The sequence below is a fragment of the Tachyglossus aculeatus genome, chromosome 10, assembly GCF_015852505.1.
Source record: "Tachyglossus aculeatus isolate mTacAcu1 chromosome 10, mTacAcu1.pri, whole genome shotgun sequence".
Lineage (NCBI taxonomy): Eukaryota > Metazoa > Chordata > Mammalia > Monotremata > Tachyglossidae > Tachyglossus > Tachyglossus aculeatus.
This window is the reverse complement of record NC_052075.1, coordinates 4,652,112-4,676,020: the sequence shown is the minus strand read 5'-3', so window position 1 is coordinate 4,676,020 and position 23,909 is coordinate 4,652,112. Positions and strand designations below refer to the sequence as shown.

At 47.1% G+C, this 23,909-nt stretch overlaps 1 protein-coding gene across 1 annotated transcript; it reads right to left on the bottom strand.

Moving 5' to 3' along the window:
- Positions 1-2,162: 2,162 nt before the first annotated feature.
- On the bottom strand, positions 2,163-22,463 carry LEPROT. The gene is made up of 4 exons (XM_038752802.1): positions 22,367-22,463; positions 18,390-18,465; positions 11,282-11,468; positions 2,163-5,560 (listed from the first exon to the last, which is right to left on the bottom strand). The coding sequence occupies exons 1-4, from the start codon at positions 22,380-22,382 to the stop codon at positions 5,444-5,446; spliced, it is 396 nt and encodes a 131-aa protein (XP_038608730.1). The 5' UTR covers positions 22,383-22,463; the 3' UTR covers positions 2,163-5,443.
- Positions 22,464-23,909: the final 1,446 nt, after the last annotated feature.

Sequence of the window (23,909 nt, the reverse complement as noted above, 5' to 3'; positions counted from 1 at the left end):
CATATTCCCAGCTGACAATTGCCTCAGGGTGGGCGGCCTGTAGCCAAGTCATTCATTCAATCAAATTTGATGAGCTCTCTTTGTGTGCAGAGCACTGTACTAAGCGCTTGGGAGAGTACAATACAACAACAAACACATTCCCTGGCCATAGTGAGCTCACAGTCTAGACTCTGACCTAGTTTCACCCTGCAGCCTTTCAGCTTGGAGGGAGAGGAGGAGCTGACTCTGGACAAGGAAGGTGGAGATGGAAACGAGCCATAATAACAATAATAATAATAATAATAATAATGGCATTTGTTAAGTGCTTACTATGTGAGAAGCAGCATGGCTCAGTGGAAAGAGCACAGGCTTTGGAGTCTGAGGTCATGGGTTCAAATCCCGGCTCCACCACTTTTCAGCTGTGTGACTTTGGGCAAGTCACTTAACTTCTCTGTGTTTCAGTGACCTCGTCTGTAAAATGGGGCTTAAGATTGTGAGCCCATGGGACAACCTTGTATCCTCCCCAGCGCTTAGAACATAGTAAGCACTTAACAAATACCATCATTATCATTATTTTTATTATTATTATGTGCCAAGCACTGGTCTAAGCGCTGATTTAGGAGAGTAATTGTGCCAATAAGGGAAACCCACTTACTGACTAGCAATCCCTAGGGGAGGGGAGGTTACAAGGTGATCAGGTTGTCCCACCAGGGGGCTTACAGTTTTAATCCCCATTTTACAGATGAGGCAACTGAGGCCCAGAGAAGTGAAGTGACTTGCCCAAAGTCACCGAGCTGACAATTGGTGCATAATAAACGCCATCATTATTATTATCATTACCTGCAAAATAGGCATTAAGACTGTGAGCCCTAAATGGGACATGAACCGTGTCCAACCTAACTTGTATCTACCCCAGCGCTTAGTACAGTGCCTGGCACATAGTAAGTATAGCTTTATTTCTATTTGTTCTGACGATTTTGACACCTGTCTACATGTTTTGGTTTGTTTTCTGTCTCCCCCTTCTAGACTGTGAGTCCGTTTTTGGGTAGGGACCATCTCTATATGTTGCCGACTTGTACTTCCCAAGCGCTTAGTCCGGTGCTCTGCACACGGTAAGTGCTCAATAAATATGATTGAATGAATGTGTTTAAAAAGTACCATTAAGTCTTTAACAAATACCATTTAGAAAAAAAATAGAAGGTGCTATATTTGAGGTTATCCATATGTGAAAAAATAAACTGCTAAGACCCGCAGGGTCAAAGTGGTCACTGCAGGAAAAATGCCGTCTTTCGACAGCGGAAATCGGTCGATACCTCCCGAGCAGTTAGTAGGGGGCTTTGCACAGAGTAAGCACTCGATAAACTGATTTCCAGTTTCAAAAGGATGACCTCTTCTCTCTCACCTAGGCGAAGGGAAAAGGAAAGTCCAGAGAGAGAAGGTCTTCAGGAGCTCGTGGAAAGCGGAGGGAACAAAAAGGATTTTGGAGAGCACAGTACACGGGATGCCAACCTCAACTAAAAACTCTTCCCAGAAGCATCAGAGAAGGTGGTCATCACTTCGGTGACAAAAAACGATTCCTTGGCAGCTAAAAGCAGAAGAGAAGTGCCTCAGAGTGTTTTCCACCAGATTCATGCAGTCACATCGCCTGCACTGCTCCAAATAAAAATTAATATTTAGACAACAAAATCCTTCCAGAGGCACAAAGGAGCACGTGACTGACTACTGGATTCCTTCGTTGTCATGTGGCACCAACAAGACCTTCTATTTAAAAGTCATTTGGCACCGTCTCATTTCATTTCAGTGAGAACTTGGAACGCATCATTTCTTGAAAACAATAGACAGGAATTTCTATTCATTCCGCTTAACTTTAACTCTTTTATGGGTGTCCGAATAACCTCGAGAGCGCAAACGGAAAAGATGGATTCATTCATAAAGTAACATCTAAGACGGGGCAGGTCATTCCCCGGTTAGCTAGTGAAGGAAGGCCCCCAATATGAACACAAACGGAGGAAGATGACAACCTAGGAGACACGACAATCGTTTTTCCTCTTAATTCTCCATTACAGAAGACAGAAAAAATAGCAAGAGCTTAAGCAATGTCCTCCCTCCACAAATCTGCCAAACCAGCTCTCTTCCTCCCTTCGAAAACAGAGGGAAGTTATCAAACAACAACAACAACAAAAAAAAACCAGACAGAAGGAATTTTATTACACAATAACTGAGAGGGAAAATGAGCATGTTTTCATTTACAAATATAGCGTAGTATTTCACGATTTCATAAAATAGTGTTTATAAAACGTCCAGAGTTCACTACCATCTACGTTTTACTCTCCACACCCACTCATGCACACACACAGATCACCAGTAAAGCCTCCCCGGATGATACTTTTTGGTATGGACCGCACTATATCGAACCAAGACTTCTGTTTCGAATTCTAGACCTTGGCCATGTTAGTGAGACAATAATCTTGCGCACAGGCACTTTGGAGAGATGCTCCCAGTCTCCACAGGAAAAAAATATGCAAAAAGGGATTCGGAAGCAAGGGCTCTGCCGATAAGACACACAAATTACTTCCAAAGGCCAATCAGGGGAGCACAATCAGGCGTAAAGGACGCGGCTTCCCAAATCACTGGGGTTGATCACCCTTCTCCCCACCACGTCCCCTGCCCCATTGGAATATCTGTACGAGAACAGGAAGAAATGCTCCAAACGACAAAAAATGTAACCTTTATTCCCATAAGCTGCAGAGAAAAACACCATCCTTCCCCTGAAATAAAAAAAAACCACAAGAAGAGACCACAAAATTGGAAAGGGGAGGCGGGGGACACTGTAATGGGCAGAGATGTCCACGACACCAGAGGGAATCACCCCAGAGAACAACGTTCGCTCCTCCGATCCAATTCATAGCCAGACTCTCTACTCTTCGTGTCATCGTCCGTCCAGGTCATTGCTTTATTCGTGAGGATGTAAAAGGAATGACCGACAGAGACACCGGGATGGACGGAAGGTGGTTCACATCGACGGCCAGATCGCTTCACAATTACCCCTTTCGGCTGGACTGCAAGCTTGTTGTGGGCTGGCAACGTGTCTGCCAACTCTGCTGTGTTGTACTCTCCTGAGCGCTTAGTACAGTGCTCTGCACATATAAAGCATTCGACGAATATCACTGATGACAATGGTAGCAGGTGAGGAATGTGCCCGACTCTTTAGGGCCCTCACCTTCGATGTCTTCTCCCCAACAAAAACAAACCTGGCCTCCAAGTCAAAGAGTGAAATCTTCTGACAGATTTCTCCCTGGGGGAGAGGCTCCACCCCAGCGCTGCTCAGATTTACCCAGAAATAGCTTCAATCCCTTGAACTTCCTCTCTACATTTTTTTGTTCGGCCAGAGAACCACAAACTGAGAACTTTCTGTTGGCCAAGTTTCTGTTTCGCGGCTAATTCCCTGGGCCCGTTTCTTAAACCAGCTCGTCGGAACTGAGGTTTTCCACCACCGCTCATCGGAAAGCTGGCCAAAAACATTCCATTTGGGCATTTTTGGCTGATTCCACCAGACGTCCCGGTAGAATGGGCCTCTCGCAAAAACACCGTAGCGCCCGGTACCTGGAGGAGTAAAGCACTGAACCGAAACTAAGCCGGCCCTGGATCGAATCTGACACGTGGAAATAGGGAACTTCAGAATCGACAAACAATTCCGAGTGGCAGACCAGGTCCACGGATTTCTGACTGTTGAACTTGGGAGTCCGTAATTTACAGATGTTGGTTAATCTGGGACTCCCTTTACCCGTCCAGGGGTTTAGAACGGCTCGCCAACACCCTGGCTGACCTGATAAGGTGGATATGAAAACAGAGCTGGTGCTTTTCAAGAAGACTGGGCATTTACTCGATAATGAGTTAGGCATTAATTCCCTTCAGACATTTAAGCACGAGGGTGTTGTTTGTTCCCAGAATCAAGGCGACCGAGCGCCGTTTGTCAGCCAGATTGAAACCCGCGCGGTTGGCTTTTCAAATATGGCCATGGCCACCGTCGTTTCTTGGCAGGGTGGGTTGCTGACAAAGACCCGCCGAAGTGTGTTACATCTTGGTCTACCCGTGCCCTTTCGGTACGGAGGTACCAGGGAGTGGCTCTATAAATTACTTTTTCTCTGTAATCAAATTCTCCTGCCTTCCTAGTCAAAGTTTGGTTAACACTATAAAAGTTCAAATATAATAAAAATATGTATGCGCGATGTTCAAAATTAGATAGCATCTGCATATGATTCACTGGGATACAGACATGGGAGCTATTTAAGTAAATCCGCACACACTCAGAAACAGAAAACAGGAAAATACCGAATCGTTCAGAAACTCTTTAAAAAATGACCTTCCAAACTCAACGGGGGGGGTTCTCCTTTCTCCTGTTTCGAGATGACACGAGAGTGCGTTCCATGCATTAAAGGCGAATTTCGTGACCAAGAGTTTTTCCAAGGGCAAAGCAGTGTCAGTTAGTAGTACACGGTAATAAAAGCTTAAAAAAACCAATCACTTTAAACTCCTCTCGAAAGCAATAGGGTCCCCACTCCTCCCCCCCGACCACACGCTCAGGGTGGAATAGTTCTGCAGCCAAAAGATCAGTTGAGTGTTAGAACCTGTGGCACCAGAGGTCTGATCAACCCTCCAAATGCCCATGCCCTCCTGACTTGAAATGCATAAGCTTGCAGATAAAACTGAACTCTTTACCCCTGGTGCTCAACTCAACTGGCTCTCACTGGTCCGTGAGAGGTCACGGAGGTGCAGAAAGCAGAGGCAGGGTAGCAGATAATTTTGACTAGGGCTGAAGAGAAGGGAAGAGCGAGCCTCCCCTCTGCCTCCATGTATGAGAGGAGAGTGGAGCGGGGTTAGCAGACGGGTGGGGAAGTGCGAGATTAAAGCCAAACAGCCTCCTGGGACATCCTTATCACCGGTCCGGGAAAGCTCTGGACCGAGCATGGATTTGGGCATTCTTCGGGCCCGGTGTGGAAATCCGGGCCTTTAAAGAGATGATGAGCAGCTGGGGAGAGAGGCCAGGTGGATGGGTGGGCTGTCACATTTGGGGGTCATCTGTCAAATCCCCCAGAACGGCCCAGGGCTGCCCCGGCAAAATTGAGATTTTCGTCAGTTTACTTCCAGCCAGAAGCCGCTGTCGTGGCTGATGTCATCCTGGAAACAGCTGAAGTCACCACAGGAGTGTCGGGCAAGCGGCTAACTGCGCCCTTTTTATAATGAGAAGGCTTGACTAGTACTGTTGTGAAAAACAGTAGTTTTTGTAGTTAGTCTGTGGCTGTCTACACAAGTGTAAAAAAAAAAAGAAAAAGAAAAATGTGTATTCAATATGAGACTAAAATGCTACAGAAGCAGCTGTAAACGTACACATCTATACATATTTGCATACAAAGACTATATACAGGAAGGGACTCGATCCGATGCATCTCGACGACGTCAACCTCTACCACTGTTCCCAGCTAAAATCGTCTCCTCGACCAAACACGAGGAAAAAGCCCAAGATGGTGAGAAAAATCACCGCGTTGCCTGACAGGACAAGACCACAGGCTCCCCACTTGATCTGAAATACAAGAAGAGAGAAGATTAACCAAACCTTTTATTTTTTCATCAACGGCTATTTATAAAGCTCCGTTATCTCTCCGCATGAGGCATGCCAAACGAAAGCCTACACCCAGCTGCTAAAAGGCTTAATAATATAATAGACCCGGAGACACTGAACTCTTCAGTAGTTAGTCTAATTACTTCAGTAATGGCTGCTAATTAAAATCTAGTCCCGGGCCTCGAAATTTTCCCCATTAGGCGTATTTCTCCAATCTACAAGTTTTCAGACAAAATGATTGCCTGAAGTCAAATGCACGGAGCCAGACGACGAACGGTCCAATTCCGGTGATGGGGACTGAGGGGTCTGTTATTTGTTTTGGGTTTTTTTGTTGCTGTTTTTTTGGTTTGGGGTTTTTTGGGGGTTTTTTGTGTTTTTTTTTTGGTTGGGCGGGCGTGAATCATAAAGCTACAAGGTTGATGGAGGGAGGATTTTTCTAGAGAAAGAGATTTCGGGGATAAACTGCATTTTGAAGATGCACAGTTGTTGTAGAGCAACACAATTAGGAATTAGGGGGCCCTCTGGTGGGTATCTTTAATTTTCCCCCATTTCACACTATCAATCAATCAATCGTATTTATTGAGCGCTTACTGTGTGCAGAGCACTGTACTAAGCGCGTGGGAAGTACAAGTCGGCAACACATAGAGACAGTCCCTACCCAACAGCGGGCTCACAGTCTAGAAACTACAGTGGAAACCGTTAATAGTAATGGCATTTATTCAGCACTTACTATGTGCAAAGCACTGCTCTAAGCGCTGGGGAGGTTACAAGGTGATCAGGTTGTCCCACCGGGGAACTCACAGTCTTAATCCCCATTTTCCAGATGAGGGAACTGAGGCCCAGAGAAGTTAAGTGACTTGCCCCAAGTCACACAGCTGACAATTGGCAGAGCTGGGATTTGAACCCCTGACCTCTGGCTCCAAAGCCTGTGCTCTTTCCACTGAGCCACGCTGCTTCTCTAGCGCTTGTTTGTTAAGCGCTTATTATGTGCAAAGCACTGTTCTAAACACTGGGGGGATACAGGGTGATCAGGTTGTCCCACGGGGGGCTCACAGTCTTAATCCCCATTTTACAGATGAGGGAACTGAGGCCCAAAGAAGTTAGATGACTTGCCCAAAGTCACACAGCTGACAGTTGGCGGAGCCGGGATTTGAACCCACGACCTCTGACTCCAAAGCCCGGGCTCTTTCCACTGAGCCACGCTGCTTCGAGCTCACTGTTGGGTAGGGACTGTCTCTATATGTTGCCAACTTGTACTTCCCAAGCGCTTAGTACAGTGCTCTGCACACAGTAAGCGCTGAATAAATACGATGGATTGATTGATTCTCTGTTAGAGAGGGAGGGGAGAAAAAGGAGGTTTATTAGGAAATTGAGCAGCAGTGAGGGTCCAGGAGTATGTGAGCTCAATGAACATTACTGGATGAAGACAGGCCCGAACCAGAGACGTGATCCATGGGCGGGAGACATGGGAAGAGAAAAAGGGCGTCTGGGTCAAAGGGGAAGGGGTCGTTTCGCCACCCCCGAAACCTACTGAGCCATAAGAATAACTCAGATCTAGCTGTGATCTTGTCAATGGACGGAGGAGCTGACAGATGAGATCACTAATGAGAAGATTGTGCCCTTTCAGATTCATTCAATCGTATTTATTGAGCACTTACTGTGTGCAGACCACTGTACTAAGCGCTTGGGAAGTACAAGTCGGCAACATATAGAGACGGTCCCTACCCAACAGTGGGCTCACAGTCTAGAAGGGGGAGACAGAGAACGAAACAAAACATGTTAACAAAATAAAATAGAATATGTACAAGTAAAATAAATAGAGTAATAAAGAAGCAGCCCGGCCTACAGGATGTCCAAAAGAGAACTCCTGATCTTCCCACCCAAACCCTATCCTCCCTGCGATTTTCCCATCACTGTAGGCAGTACCACCCCACTTCCTGTCTCGCAAGCCCATAACCTTGGTGTTTTCCTGGCGTTATCGCTCTCGTTCAACCCACATATTCAATTTATCACTAAATCCCGTCAGTTCAACCTTCACAACGTGGCTACAACCCGCCCTTTCTGTCTCCATCCAAACTGCTACCATGTTAATCCAAGCACTTATCCTATCCTGCCTTGACTACTACATAAACCTCCTTGCTGACCTCCCGGCCTCCTGTCTCTCCCGACACCAGTCCACACTTCACTCTGCGGCCCAGATCATTTTTCTTCAAAAACGTTCAGACCACGTTTCCCCACTCCTCAAGAGCCTCCGGCGGTTGCCCACCCACCTCCCTACCGAACAGAAATTTTTTTGCCACTGGCTTTAACGCAGTCATTCACCTTGCCCCCTCCTATCTCACCTCACTGAACTTACACCAACCGTCTCACTGCACCTCGCTCTCGTCTATCTCCCGGCCGACCACTCGCCCACACCCTGCCTCCGCCCTGGATCTATTCTTCTATTTATTTTATTTTGTTAGCATGTTTGGTTTTGTTCTCTGTCTCCCCCTTTTAGACTGTGAGCCCACTGTTGGGTAGGGACTGTCTCTATATGTTGCCAACTTGTATTTCCCAAGTGCTTAGTACAGTGCTCTGCACACAGTAAGCGCTCAATAAATACGACTGATTGATTGGATCGCCCACCCTCTTCGTATCTGACGGACAATGACTCTTCCCACGTTCAAAGCTTTAATGAGGATACACCTCCGAGAGGCTTTCCCTAACTAAGCTTTCATTTCCTCTTTTCCCACTCCCTTCTGGATCACCCTCATTTGCTCCATTTACCACCTCCCTCAGCCCCACAGCAATAATAATAATAATAATAATAATAATAATAATAATAATAATAATAATAATAATAATAATAATGATGGCATTTATTAAGCGCTTACTATGTGCAAAGCACTGTTCTAAGCGCTGGAGGGATACAAGGTGATCAGGTTGTCCACGGGGGGCTCACAGTCAACCCCCATTTTACAGATGAGGTAACTGAGGCCCAGAGAAGTTAAGTGACTTGCCCAAGGTCTCACAGCTGACAATTGGCGGAGCCGGGAGTTGAACCCAAGATCACTGACTCCAAAGCCCGGGCTCTTTCCACTGAGCCACACTGCTTCTCAATAATAATAATAATAATAATAATAATAATAATAATAATAATAATGATTTTGATGATGGCATTTGTCAAGCGCTTACTATGTGCAAAGCATTGGGGGGATACAAGGTGATCAGGTTGTCCCACGTGCAGCTCACAGTCTTAATCCCCATTTTACAGACGAGGTAACTGAGGATCAGAGAAGTTAAGTGACTTGTCCAAGGTCAAACAGCAGACACGTGGCAGAGCTGGGATTCAAAACCATGACCTCTGACTCCAAAGCCTGTGATTTATTTAATAATTTATTTCTATTAATGTCTGCTTCCCCCTCTAGAATATACGTTCACTGTGGACAGGGAATCATCATCATCATCAATCGTATTTATTGAGCGCTTACCATGTGCAGAGCACTGTACTAAGCGCTTGGGAAGTACAAATTGGCAACATATAGAGACAGTCCCTACCCAACAGTGGGCTCACGGTCTAAAAGACTGTGTCCGTTATATTGTTGTATTGTAACAGTAATGATTATGGTGTTTGTTAAGCACTTACTATATACTAGGCACTGTTCTAAGCGCTGGGGTAGAGAAAAGACAATCGGGTAGGACACGGTCCCTGTCCCACGTGGGGCTCACAGTCTTAACCAGCGTTTAGAACAGTGCTTTGCACATAGTAAGCACTTAAATACCAACAGTATTATTATTATTATTATTAACCCCCATTTTACAGATGAGGGAACTGAAAAAATAGGACGTGACCCTAACCCTGCCCATGGGAAGCTCCCTTCCTTATTCCTGCTTCCGCAACCATCCCTAACCAGGCTCAGTCCCCACCTCCTAGGGGTTTTCAAAACTCTCCTCACCTTCCCGAACTCCGGCTGTCCAAGGATTTTTCTTATGGTATTTGTTCAGCGCTCCCTTTGTGCCAGGCGCTGTACTAAGCGCTGGGATGGATCCAAGCTAGTCGGGTTGGATACAGTCCCTGTCCCACATGGGGCTCACCGTCTTAATCCCTGTTTCCCAGGTGAGGGAAATGAGGCCCAGAGAAGGGAAGAGACTTAATAACAATAAAAATAATTATGGCATTTGTTAATAATAATAATAATGATGGCATTTGTTAAGCGCTTACTACGTGTGAAGCACTGTTCTAAGCGTTGGGGGGGATACAAGGTGATCAGGTTGTCCCATGTGGGGCTCACAGTCTTCATCCCCATTTTAAAGATGAGGTCACTGAGGCCCAGAGAATAATAATAATAATAATAATAATAATAATAATAATAATAATGATGGCATTTATTAAGTGCTTACTATGTGCAAAGCACTGTTCTAAGCGCTGGGGAGGTTACAAGGCAATCAGGTTGCCCCACAGGGGGCTCACAGTCTTAATCCCCATTTTACAGATGAGGTAACTGCTGCACTGAGAAGTTAAGTGACTTGCCCAAAGTCACACAGCTGACAAGTGGCGGAGCCAGGATTAGAACCCATGACCTCTGGCTCCCAAGGCCCATGCTCTTTCCACTGAGCCACGCTGCTTCTCTTGGTTAAGTGCTTTCTACGTGCCAAGCACTGTTCTAAGCACTGAGGTAGATACAAGGTCATCAGGTTGTCCCCCGTGGGGCTCCCAGTCTTCATCCTCACTTATAGATGAGGCCCAGAGAATCAATCAATCATCATCATCATCATCATCAATCGCATTTATTGAGCGCTTACTGTGTGCAGAGCACTGTACTACGCGCTTGGGAAGTGCAAATTGGCAACATATAGAGACAGTCCCTACCCCACCGTGGGCTCACAGTCTAGAAGGGGGAAAAGGTCCCCCCATGCCCTGTCCCACTTGGGGCACAGGAGGAGGCTGAATCAATCAATCATATTTATTGAGCGCTTACTGTGTGCAGAGCACTGTACCAAGCGCTTGGGAAGTAAGAAGCTAAGTGGCTTGCCCGAGGTCACCCAGCTGACGAGTGGCAGGGCCAGGATTAGAACCCACGACCGCTGACTCCCAAACGCGTGCTCTTCCCACTAAGCCACACGGCCCCGGGCCACCCGGCAGACAAGTGGCGGGGCCGGGGACCGAGCCCAGCTGCTCGTTTCGGACGTGGAGGAAGAGCTGGAATGGCTCTGCACCCGGTAAGCGCTCAGTAAGTACGACTGACTAGCTAGCTCTCTTCCTCCCTTCAAGGCCCTGCTGAGAGCTCACCTCCTCCAGGAGGCCTTCCCAGACTGAGCCCCTTCCTTCCTCTCCCCCTCGTCCCCCTCTCCATCCCCCCATCTTACCTCCTTCCCTTCCCCACAGCATCTGTATATATGTATATATGTTTGTACAGATTTATTACTCTATTTTATTTGTACATATCTATCCTATTTATTTTATTTTGTTAGTATGTTTGGTTTTGTTCTCTGTCTCCCCCTTTTAGACTGTGAGCCCACCGTTGGGTAGGGACTGTCTCTAGATGTTGCCAATTTGTACTTCCCAAGCGCTTAGTCCAGTGCTCTGCACATAGTAAGCGCTCAATAAATACGATTGATGATGATGATGATGATGACTGACTCTCCCGCCCCCCTCGACCCGGCGGCCCCCCCCCCAGGGAGACGGCAGAGAGTCCCACTTACCACGGCCACCCGGGCCAGGATGACGGGAAAGCCGAAGGCGGAAACCACGATCCCGGTGGTGAAGAAATAGGCCAGCTCCCGACAGGCGTTGCTGCCGGAGTCCGAGTCGTCGCTTGCTCGCGTGGCGATGAAGTGCGGGATGGGGGACAGCGCGTAGAAGATCAGGACGAAGAGCGGCCAGTACACCCTGGGAGAAGCGGGAGCAGGAAAAGACAAACGTGGGGGGGTAAAGTCACCCTTTCCAGCCCCTCCCCAAATCCCGGCATTCCGGCTGGGTCGGTTGGATCCTACCCCCTGCCCCCCCCCAGGCCCTTAGAAGCGGCAGTGACCACTAATCAATCAATCAATCATATTTATTGAGCGCTTACTAGGTGCAGAGCACTGTACTAAGCGCTTGGGAAGTACAAATTGGCAACATAGAGAGACAGTCCCTACCCACCAGTGGGCTCACAGTCTAAAAGGGGGAGACAAAGAACAAAATCAATCAATCGCATTTATTGAGCGCTTACTAGGTGCAGAGCACTGTACTAAGCGCTTGGGAAGTACAAATTGGCAACACACAGAGACAGTCCCTACCCAACAGTGGGCTCACAGTCTAAAAGGGGGAGACAGAGAACAAAATCAATCAATCGCATTTATTGAGCGCTTACTATGTGCAGAGCACTGTACTAAGCGCTTGGGAAGTACAAATTGGCAACATAGAGAGACAGTCCCTACCCACCAGTGGGCTCACAGTCTAAAAGGGGGAGACAGAGAACAAAATCAATCAATCGCATTTATTGAGCACTTACTATGTGCAGAGCACTGGACTAAGCGCTTGGGAAGTACAAATTGGCAACATATAGAGACAGTCCCTACCCACCAGTGGGCTCACAGTCTAAAAGGGGGAGACAGAGAAGAAAATCAATCAATCGTATTTATTGAGCGCTTACTATGTGCAGAGCACTGTACTAAGCGCTTGGGAAGTCCAAATTGGCAACACACAGAGACAGTCCCTACCCAACAGTGGGCTCACAGTCTAAAAGGGGGAGACAGAGAACAGAACCAAACATACCAACAAAATAAAATAAATAGGATAGAAATGTACAAGTAAAATAAATAAATAAATAGAGTAATAAATATGTTATGTTGTTATATGTTATGTAAATAAACAAAACCAAACGTACTAACAAAATAAAATAAATAGAATAGATATGTACAAGTAAAATAAATAGAGTAATAAATCTGTACAAACATATATACAGGTGCTGTGGGGAAGGGAAGGAGGTAAAATGGGGGGGGATGGAGAGGGGGACGAGGGGGAGAGGAAGGAAGGGGCTCAGTCTGGGAAGGCCTCCTGGAGGAGGTGAGCTCGCTGAGGCTTGGTGGTGGCCTCTTGCTGGCCGCCAAGTGAAACCTCCATGTAATCGGTCAGTCAATCAGTGGCAGAGCACTGCACTAAGCCCTTGGGAGAGTAACCTACAACACAGTCGGTAGACACGTTCCCCATCCATCAGGAGTTTACCGTCTAGAGGGGGAGACGGACATTAAAATCGATTAAGGGTAAAGTTCAAAGGGCGGAAGTGACGCCGAAGGGAGAGGGACGGGGAGGGGGAGAGAAGATGAAGGCTTAGTTGGGTAGCACCTCTTGGTTAAGGATGTGATTTTAAAAAGGCTTTGGAATTAGGAAGAGCGGTCGTCTGTGTGGATGTACTAATAATCGGATTAATAATTGTGGTACCTGTTAAACGCTTCCCCACAGCACCTGTATATATGTTTGTACATAATTATTATTCTATTTATTTATTTATTTATTTAAATATTTATTTATTTACCTGTATATACAGCACCTGTACATACGTATATATGTTTGTGCATATTTATTATTCTATTTATTTATTTATTTTACTTGTACATATCTATTCTATTTATTTTATTTTGTTAGCATAATAATAATAATAATGATGATGGTATTTATTAAGCGCTTACTATGTGCAGAGCACTGTTCTAAGCGCTGGGGATATACAAGGTGATCAAGTTGTCCCACGTGGGGCTCACGGTCTTTATCCCCATTTTACAGATGGGGTAACTGAGGCTCAGAGAAGTTAAGAGACTTGCCCAAGGTCACACAGCAGACATGTGGTGGAGTCGGGATACGAACCCATGACCTCTGACTCCAAAGCCCGGGCTCTTTTCCACTGAGCCACGCTGCTTCTCTATGTTTGGTTTTGTTCTCTGTCTTCCCCTTTTAGACTGTGAGCCCACTGTTGGGTAGGGACTGTCTCTATATGTTGCCAACTTGTACTTCCCAAGCGCTTAGTACAGTGCTCGGCACACAGTAAGCGCTCAATAAATACGATTGATTGATTGATTGATTCTAAAAACAGCAATTATAGCACTTGCTAAACACTTACTGAGCACCGTTCGAAGCGCTGGGGTAGATACGAGGTAACCAGGTCGGACACGGTCCCTGTGCGCCCCGCGGGGCTCACGCTCTTAATCCCCATTTTACAGATGAGGGAACTGAGGCCCACAGAATAATAATAATGATGATGGCATTTGTTAAGCGCTCACTATGTGCGAAGCACTGTCCTAAGCGCTGGGGGGATACAAGGTGATCAGGTTGTCCCACGAGGGGCTCACGGTCTTAATCCCCATTTTCCAGATGAGGTCACTGAGGCCCGGAGAAGTGAAGTGACCTCATCATCAATCGTATTTATTGAGCACTTACTGTGTGCAGAGCACTGTACTAAGCGCTTATAATAATGATGGCATTTGTTAAGTGCTTACTATGTGCGAAGCACTGTTCTAAGCGCTGGGGGGTTACAAGGTGATCAGGTTGTCCCACGAGGGGCTCACGGTCTTAATCCCCATTTTCCAGATGAGGTCACTGAGGCCCGGAGAAGTGAAGTGGCTTCATCATCAATCGTATTTATTGAGCGCTTACTGTGTGCAGAGCACCGTACTAAGCGCTTATAATAATGATCGCATTTGTTAAGCGCTTACTATGTGCGAAGCACTGTCCTAAGCGCTGGGGGGATACAAGGTGATCAGGTTGTCCCAGGAGGGGCTCACGGTCTTAATCCCCATTGTCCAGATGAGGTCACTGAGGCCCGGAGAAGTGAAGTGACTTCATCATCAATTGTATTTATTAAACGCTTACTGTGTGCAGAGCACTGTACTAAGCGCTTATAATAATGATGGCATTTGTTAAGCGCTTACTATGTGCAAAGCACTGGGGGGATACAATGTGATCGCGTTGTCCCACGGGGGGCTCACAGTCTTAATCCCCATTTTTACAGAAGAGGCAACTGAGGCTCAGAGACGTGAAGTGGCTTGCCCAAGGTCACACAGCAGACTTGTGGTGGAGCTGGGATTCGAACCCATGACCTCTGACTCCAAAGCCCGGGCTCCTTCCGCTGAGCCACGCTGCTTCTCTAAGTTTCTCTAAACTTGCCCAAAGCCACCCAGCTGACAATTGGTGGAACCGGAATTCGAACCCGTGACCTCTGACTCCAAAGCCCGGGCTCCTTCCGCTGAGCCACCCTGCTCCTCTAAGTTTCTCTAAACTTGCCCAAAGCCACCCAGCTGACAATTGGCGGGACCGGGATTTGAACCCGTGACCTCTGACTCCGAAGCCCGGGCTCTTTCCACTGAGCCACGCTGCTTCTCTAAGAAGTCAAGGGACTTGACCAAGGTCACGCAGCAGACGGGTCAGAACCTGGGATTAGAACCCAGGTCCTTCTGCCTCCTAGGCCTGGTGCTTTATCTCCTAAGCCACGCGGTCCCATCGATAATGGCATTTACTAAGCGCCTACCATAGGCGAAACGCTGGGGTGGGGACGAGATCATCAGATCTGACACAGTGTCCGTCCCACCCCGGGGGGCCTTCTGATCAAAGACGGAGGGAGGGGAATGATCGTCGTCTCATTTTACAGGTGGGGAAACTGAGGTCCGGAGGGGTCAACTGGCTTGCCCAAGGTCGCACGGCAGCCAATGGAAGAGCTGGGATCAGAACTTGGATCTGCCGGCTCCCAGCTCCACCCTCTTCCCACTTAGGCCAAGCTGCCTCCCAAGGAACTCTGTGAAGAATTCAAGGGGAAACTTGCGCTGCAAAATAATAATAATTATCAATCAATCAATCAATCGTATTTATTGAGCGCTTACTATGTGCAGAGCACTGTACTAAACGCTTGGGAAGTACAAATTGGCAACACACAGAGACAGTCCCTACCCAACAGTGGGCTCACAGTCTAAAAGGGGGAGACAGAGAACAGAACCAAACATACCAACAAAATAAAATAAATAGGATAGAGATGTATAAGTAAAATAAATAAATAAATAAATAAATAGAGTAATAAATATGTACAACCATATATACATATATACAGGTGCTGTGGGGAAGGGAAGGAGGTAAGATGGGGGGATGGAGAGGGGGACGAGGGGGAGAGGAAGGAAGGGGCATAATTATGGCATTAAGCGCTTACTATGTGCCAAGCAGCTTCCTCTCTACACCTGGGGACACTAACAGTGGCTGAGACAGCTTCTGCCAAAACTGCTAAGTGCTGATTTGGTTTAAAAACAATAAAAAAAAAAATGAATTGGGCTTCCCTCTTTTTCTTACATTCAATCAACCAATCAATCGTATTGATTGAGCGCTTACTGTGTGCAGAGCACTGTACTGAGCGCTTGGGAAGTACAAGTTGGCAACATATAGAGACAGTCCCTACCCAACAGCGGGCTTCGGTCCAGATGAGGATTTGGCGGCATGGCCTAGTGGGAAGAGCGTGGGACTGGGACTCGAGAAGCCCGGGTTCTAATCCTGTCGGCATCCTTTACCTCCTGGGTTACCTTGGGTAAGTCACAACTTCTCTGTGCCTCGGTTTCCTCATATGCCAAATGAGTACATATGAGCCCCTTCCTACCTCTCCCCCTCGTCCCCCTCTCCATCCCCCCCATCTTACCTCCTTCCCTTCCCCATAGCACCTGTATATATGTTTGTACATATTTGTTACTCTATTTATTTATTTTACTTGTACATATCTATTCTATTTATTTTATTTTGTTAGCATGTTTGGTTTTGTTCTCTGTCTCCCCCTTTTAGACTGTGAGCCCACTGTTGGGTAGGGACTGTCTCTATATGTTGCCGACTTGGACTTCCCAAGCGCTTAGTACAGTGCTCTGCACCCAGTAAGCGCTCAATAAATACGATTGATGATGATGAGTACAAGATTCTGGATCTCCTTCCCCATTAGACTGTATATCCCATTTGGGACAGGGACCGAGTCAGAGCTGACTACATTTTTAGCTACCCCAGCGTTTAGCACAGTACTTGGGACAGAGTAACAGCCGAGTGGTCTCGTGGACAGACCACGGGCTTGGGACTTAGAATAATTTGGGTTCATTTATTCATTCATATTTATTGAGCGCTTACTGTGTGCAGAGCACTGTACTAAGCGCTTGGGAAGTACAAGTTGGCAACATATAGAGACGGTCCCTGCCCAACAGCGGGCTCATAGTCTAGAAGGGGGAGACAGACAACAAAACAAAACCTATTAACAAAATAATAATAATAATGTTGATATTTGCTAAGCGCTTACTAGGTGCCAAGCACTGTTCTAAGCGCTGGCACTGTTCTAAGCGCTGAATAATAATAAATAAATAAAAATTAAAAAAAATAAAATAAATAGAATAAATATGCACAAGTAAAATAAATAGAGTAATAAAAATGTACAGACATATATACAGGTTCTAAACTGGCTAAACCACTTGTCTGCTGAGTGACCTTGGGCAAGTCGCTTCACTCCTCCGGGCCTCAGTTCCCTCATCTGGAAAATGGGGAATAAGACTGTGAGCCCCACATGGGACAGGGATTGGGTCCAACCTGATTTGGCCTGTATCTAGCCCAGTGCTCAGCACAGTGGCCGGCACGCAGTAAGCGCTGCACAAATACCATCAGATTTAAAAAACAGGAACCGCTTAATAATAATAATTACGATATTTGTTAAGCGCTTACTATGTGCCGATCACTGTTCTAAGAGCTGGGACGGCCATAAGGTAGTCAGGTTGTCCCACATGGGGCTCACTGTCTTAATCCCCATTTCCCACGCTGCTTCCCGAGGTAATCACCTTGTACTTTCTGGGAAGCAGGAGACCTTGGTTCTAATCAATCAATCAATCGTATTTATTGAGCGCTTACTGTGTGCAGGGCACTGTACTAAGCACTTGGGAAGTACAAATTTTTTTTTTAATCGCATTTATTGAGCGCTTACTGTGTGCAGAGCACCGTACTAAGCGCTTGGGAAGTCCAAGTTGGCAACATATAGAGATGGTCCCTACCCAACAGTGGGCTCACAGTCTAAAAGGGGGAGACAGAGAACAAAACCATAGTAACAAAATAAAATAAACAATAACAATTTATTAATGATTAATTAATATGATATAATTAATTATTGATATTAATAATAATAATAATAATATAATAATCCCAGTTCCGCCACTTGCCTGCCGTGTGACCTTGGGCGAGTCCCTTCGCTGTTCTGTCCCTCAGTTTCCTTATCTGCAAATGGGGATCAAATCTCTGTTCTCGCTCCCGCTGAGACTGCAAATCCCATGTGGGATTCATTCATTCATCTGTAATTACTGAGTGCTTACTGTGTGCAGAGCACTGTACTAAGCGCTTGGAAATAATAATAATAATTATGATTTCATCCCTCTCTCTTTGTCTAATGTCAGTGAGAAAGTCGCGTAAACCGTAGTTAACACGTGAAATGCGGACCAAGAAAAACCCACCTGGCCAGGGACGGGGGACGGTCACGCACGTAAATGCCATTTATTTTTTGAAGGCCGGCTTTCACTTACCTATAACTGCAAATCCCATGTGGGATTCATTCATTCATCTGTAATTACTGAGTGCTTACTGTGTGCAGAGCACTGTACTAAGCACTTGGAAGTAATAATAATAATAATAATGATCTCATCCCTCTCTCTGTCTAATGTCAGTGAGAAAGTCGCGTAAACCGTAGTTAACACGTGAAATGCGGACCAAACAAAAACCCACCTGGCTGGGGACGGGGGACGGTCGCGCACGTAAATGTCATTTATTTTTTGAAGGCCGGTTTTCACTTACCCATAATCTTCCAGGGCACATCCCAACATAAGGAACGTCAAGCCGATGGCTCCGCTGAAGGATAAACCCACAAGGGCTGCAAAAGAGGCCAACAGTTAGTCGGTAGCGCTCCATCATCATCATCAATCGTATTTATTGAGCGCTTACTGTGTGCAGAGCACTGTACTAAGCGCTTGGGAAGTACAAGTTGGCAACATATAGAGACGGTCCCTACCCAACAGCAGGCTCACAGTCTAGTAGTAAAATGGGGAGTAGGAGTGTGAGCCCCCCGTGGGACAACCTGATCACCTTGTAATCTCCCCAGTGCTTAGAACAGTGCATTGCACATAGTAAGCGCTTAATAAATGCTATCATTATTGGGAAGCGCAGCGTGGCTCAGTGGAAAGAGCCTGGGCTTTGGAGTCAGAGGTCATGGGTTCAAATCCCGCCTCCGCCAATTGTCAGCTGTGTGACTTTGGGCAAGTCACTTGGCTTCTCTGGGCCTCAGTTCCCTCATCTGTAAAATGGGGATTAAGACTGTGAGCCCCATGTGGGACAACCTGATTACCTTGCATCCCCCCACCGCTTAGAACAGCGCATAGTAAGCGCTTAATAAATGCTATCAAAAAAAAAAGTCACTTCACTTCTCTGGGCCTCAGTCACCTCACCTGTAAAATGGAGATTAAGACTGTGAGCCCCACATGGGACACGGACTGTGTCAATCAATCAATCAATCAATTGTATTTATTGAGCACTTACTGTGTGCAGAGCACTGTACTAAGCGCTTGGGAAGTACAAGTTGGCAACATCTAGAGACAATCCCTACCCAACAGTGGGCTCACAGTCTAGAAGGGGGAGACAGAGAACAAAACCAAACACATTAACAAAATAAAATAAATAGAATAGATATGTACAAGTAAAATAGAGTAATAAATATGTATAAACATATATACAGGTGATACATATATATACAAGCGTCCAACCTGATCACCTTGTATCCCACCCGCCACCCCCAGCACTTAGAACAGGGCTTGGCACATAGTAAGCGCTTAACAAAATACCAGCATTATCATTATCATTATCATTATTATTACAAGTGATGGAGCCAGGGTTAGAACCAATGTAACCCTCTACCTCCCAGGCCTGTGTAACAAGTACCATTATTATTATTATTACTACCCTAATTCCAGGCCTGTGTAACAAGTACCATTATTATTATTATTACCCTAATTCCAGGCCTGTGTATCAAGTACCATTATTATTATTATTACCCTAATTCCAGGCCTGTGTATCAAGTACCATCATTATTATTATTATTACCGTAATCCCAGGACTGTGTAACAAGTACCATCATTAATAATAATTATAATGATAATAATAATGGCATTTGTTAAGCACTTACTATGTGCAAAGCACTTTAATATTATTACTATTGTTACGATGATGGCATTTTTTTATTATACGCTTACTCTGTGCAAAGCACCGTTCTAAGCGCTGGGGAGGTTACAAGGTGGTCAAGTTGTCCCACGTGGGGCTCACAGTCTTCATCCCTATTTTACAGATGAGGAAACTGAGGCCCAGAGAAGTGAAGTGACTTGCCCAAAGTCACCCAGCTGACAATTGTCGGAGCCGGGATTAGAACCCATGACCTCTGACTCCAAAGCGCTTATTAAGCGCTTACTGTGTACAAAGCACTGTTCTAAGCGCTGGGGAGGTTAAAGGTGGTCAAGTTGTCCCACAGGGGGTTCACAGTTTTCATCCCCATTTTCCAGATGAGGTCACTGAGGTCCAGAGAAGTGAAGTGACTTGCCCAAGGTCCCCCAGCTGACAATTGGCAGAGCCGGGATTAGAACCCTTAGAACAGTGCTTTGCACATAGTAAAAGCTTAATAAATGCCATTAAAAAAAACAAACCCATGACCTATGACTCCAAAGCGCTTATTAAGTGCTTACTGTGTGCAAAGCACTGTTCTAAGCGCTGGGGAAGTTACAAGGTGATCAGGTTGTCTCAAGGGGGGGCTCACAGTCATTCATTCATTCATTCAATCGCATTTATTGAGCGCTTACTGTGTGCAGAGCACTGGACTAAGCGCTTGGGAAGTCCAAGTGCATTTATTCATTCACTTGTATTTATTCATTCATTCATTAAATCGTATTTATTGAGCGCTTACTGCGTGCAGAGCACTGGACTAGGCACTTGGGAAGTACAAGTCGGCAACATATAGTGATGGTCCCTACCCAACAACGGGCTCACAGTCTTATCAATTATCAATATTAGTATATTATACTATTATGATGATAATTATGAATATTATTATTATTATTAGAAACGGGCTCACGGTGCTATAATTATTCCAGATGATCGGGTAAGACAGAGTCCCTGTGTGCCCCACTAAGGGCTCCCGGCCTGAAGAAAGCCCATTTTCCAGGTTTGGGAAGGGAAGTGACGGGCCCGAGGTCACCCGTCCGTCTGTGTGCACAGCACTGTACTAAGCGCTTGGGAAGGACAAGTTGGCAACATATAGAGACGGTCCCTCCCCAAGAGCGGGCTCACAGTCTAGAAGCCGGAGACAGACAACAAAACAAAACATATTCATAGAATATGAACATAGAATACCGTCTCTCTCTATGTTGCCAACTTGTACTCCCAAGCGCTTAGTCCAATGCTCTGCGCACAGTAAGAGCTCAATAAATACCATTGATTGATTGATGTACAAATGCAATAAATAGAGTAATAAATACGTACAAACATATATACAGATTTTCCTTCAATAATGTGTTGTCCCCCGGCTGAGCTTGAAGCTAGCACTCTTCCTCCCTTCAAGGCCCTGCTGAGAGCTCACCTCCTCCAGGAGGCCTTCCCACACTCAGCCCCTTCCTTCCTCTCCCCCTCGTCCCCCTCTCCATCCCCCCCATCTTACCTCCTTCCCTTCCCCACAGCACCTGCATACATGTATATATGTTTGTACAGATTTACTACTCTATATATTTATTTATCTTACTTGTACATATCTCTTCTATTAATTTTATTAGTATGTTTTGTTTTGTTGTCTGTCTCCCCCTTCCAGACTGTGAGCCCGCTGTTGGGTAGGGACCGTCTCTCGATGTTGCCAACTTGGACTTCCCAAGCGCTTAGTCCAGTGCTCTGCACACAGTAAGCGCTCAATAAATACAATCGATTGATTGATTGATTCCTCCCTTCAAGGCCCTATTGAGAACTCACCTCCTCCAGGAGGCCTTCCCAGACTGAGCCCCCTCCTTCCTCTCCCCCTCCTCTCCCTCTCCATCCCCCCCGCCTTACCGCCTTCCCTTCCCCACAGCACCTGTATATATGTACATATGTTTGTACATATTTATTACTCTATTCATTTTACTTGTACATATCTATTCTATTTATTTTATTTTGTTAGTATGTTTTGTTTTGTTGTCTGTCTCCCCCTTCCAGACTGTGAGCCCGCTGTTGGGTGGGGACCGTCTCTAGATGTTGCCGACTTGGACTTCCCAAGCGCTTAGTACAGTGCTCTGCACACAGTAAGCCCTCAATAAATCCAATCGATTGATTGATTGATTCCTCCCTTCAAGGCCCTATTGAGAGCTCATCTCCTCCAGGAGGCCTTCCCAGACTGAGCCCCCTCTTCTCCCTCTCCATCCCCCCCGCCTTACCTCCTTCCCTTCCCCACAGCACCTGCATATATGTACATATGTTTGTACAGATTTATTACTCTATTTATTTATTTTACTCGTACGTATCTATTCTATTTATTTTATTTTGTTAGGATGTTTGGTTTTGTTGTCTGTCTCCCCCTTCTAGACTGTGAGCCCACTGTTGGGGAGGGACTGTCTCTAGATGTTGCCGACTTGGACTTCCCAAGCGCTTAGTCCAGTGCTCAGCACACAGTAAGCGCTCAATAAATACGATTGATTGATTGATTGATTGATTGGGTGTGAGGGGGTTGTGCTGTGGGGGGGCCGGGGGGGGATGGGCAGAGCGGCCCGTACCTTTAATCCCGGCCATGGCTCTGCTCCACAGATGGCTTTCCTTTTCCTTTTTTCCTTTTCCTTTTCCTTTTCCTTCTCCTTCTCCTCCTCCTCCCCAGCTGGATGGCCGCCGCTTCCGCCTTCCTGCTCCTGCTGCCCCCGCCCCTCGGCTAGGCCCCGCCCCCTGCCTCCGGCCCGACCCCGGATTGGCCCGCCCCTCGCCTCCGCCCCTCTGATAGGCCGGCTCTAGGGTAGGCCCCGCCCCCCTGGTTAGGTCCCGCCCCCTGTTTGGCTCGCCCCCCCGGATAGGCCCGGCCCTAGGCTAGGCCCCGCCCCCCCGATTAGGCCGCGCTCCCGATTGGCCCGCCCCTCGGCTCCGCCTCTCTGATAGGCCCGGCCCTAGACTAGGCCCCGCCCCCTGATTGGCCCGCCCCTCGCCTCCGCCCCTCTGATAGGCCGGCCCTAAGGTAGGCCCCACCCCCGGATTGGCCCGCCCCTCCCCTCCGCCCCTCTGATAGGCCAGGCCCTAAAATAGGCCCCGCCCCCCCCGATTAGGCCCCGCTCCCGATTGGCCCGCCCCTCGGCTCCGCCCCTCTGATAGGCCGGCCCTAGGCTAAACCCCTCACCCTGATGAGGCCCCGCCCCCGTTTGACCCGCCCCTCGCCTCCGCCCCTCTGATAGGCCAGGCCCTAAGATAGGCCCCGCCCGCCCGATTAGGCCCCGCTCCCGATTGGCCCGCCCCTCGTCTCCGCCCCTCTGATAGGCCGGCCCTAGGCTAAGCCCCTCACCCTGATGAGGCCCCCCCCCCCGTTTGACCCGCCCCTCGCCTCCGCCCCTCTGATAGGCCCGGCCCTAGGCTAGGCCCCGCCCCCTGGTTAGGCCCCGCTCCCGATTGGCCCGCCCCTCGGCTCCGCCCTTCTGATAGGCCGGCCCTAGAATAGGCCCCGCCCCCGGATTGGCCCGTCCCTCGCCTCCGCCCCTCTGATAGTATGTATGGTTTTGTTCTCTGTCTCCCCCTTTTAGACTGTGAGCCCACTGTTGGGTAGGGGCTGTCTCTATATGTTGCCAACTTGTCCTTCCCAAGCGCTTAGTACAGTGCTCTGCACACAGTAAGCGCTCAATAAATACGATTGATTGATTGATTGATAGACGGGCCCTAGGCTAGGCCCCGCCCACTGATTTTATATATATACGTTTGTACATATTTATTACTCTATTTTACTTGTACATATCTATTCTATTTATTTTCTTTTGTTAATATGTTTGGTTTTGTTCTCTGTCTCCCCCTTCTAGACTGAGCCCACTGTTGGGTAGGGACTGTCTTTATGTGTTGCCGACTTGAACTTCCCAAGCGCTTAGTACAGTGCTCTGCACACAGTAAGCGCTCAATAAATACGATTGATTGATTGACCGTCTCTATATGTTGCCGACTTGTACTTCCCAAGCGCTTAGTACAGTGCTCTGCACACAGTAAGCACTCAATGAATACGATTGAATGAATGATTAATTGTTAGGCCCCGCCCCCTGTTTGGCCCGGCCCTCGGCTCCGCCCCTCTGATAGGCC

What these genes read in the sequence shown, in the direction of transcription:
- LEPROT (XM_038752802.1), bottom strand. An exon ending in TGTGCCCTGGAAGATTATGG is followed by an intron (nt 11,469 to 18,389) that starts GTAAGTGAAAAC and finishes CGCTTCTCCCAG; the next exon opens with GGTGTACTGGCCGCTCTTCG. An exon ending in TCCTGGCCCGGGTGGCCGTG is followed by an intron (nt 5,561 to 11,281) that starts GTAAGTGGGACT and finishes CTTGTATTTCAG; the next exon opens with ATCAAGTGGGGAGCCTGTGG.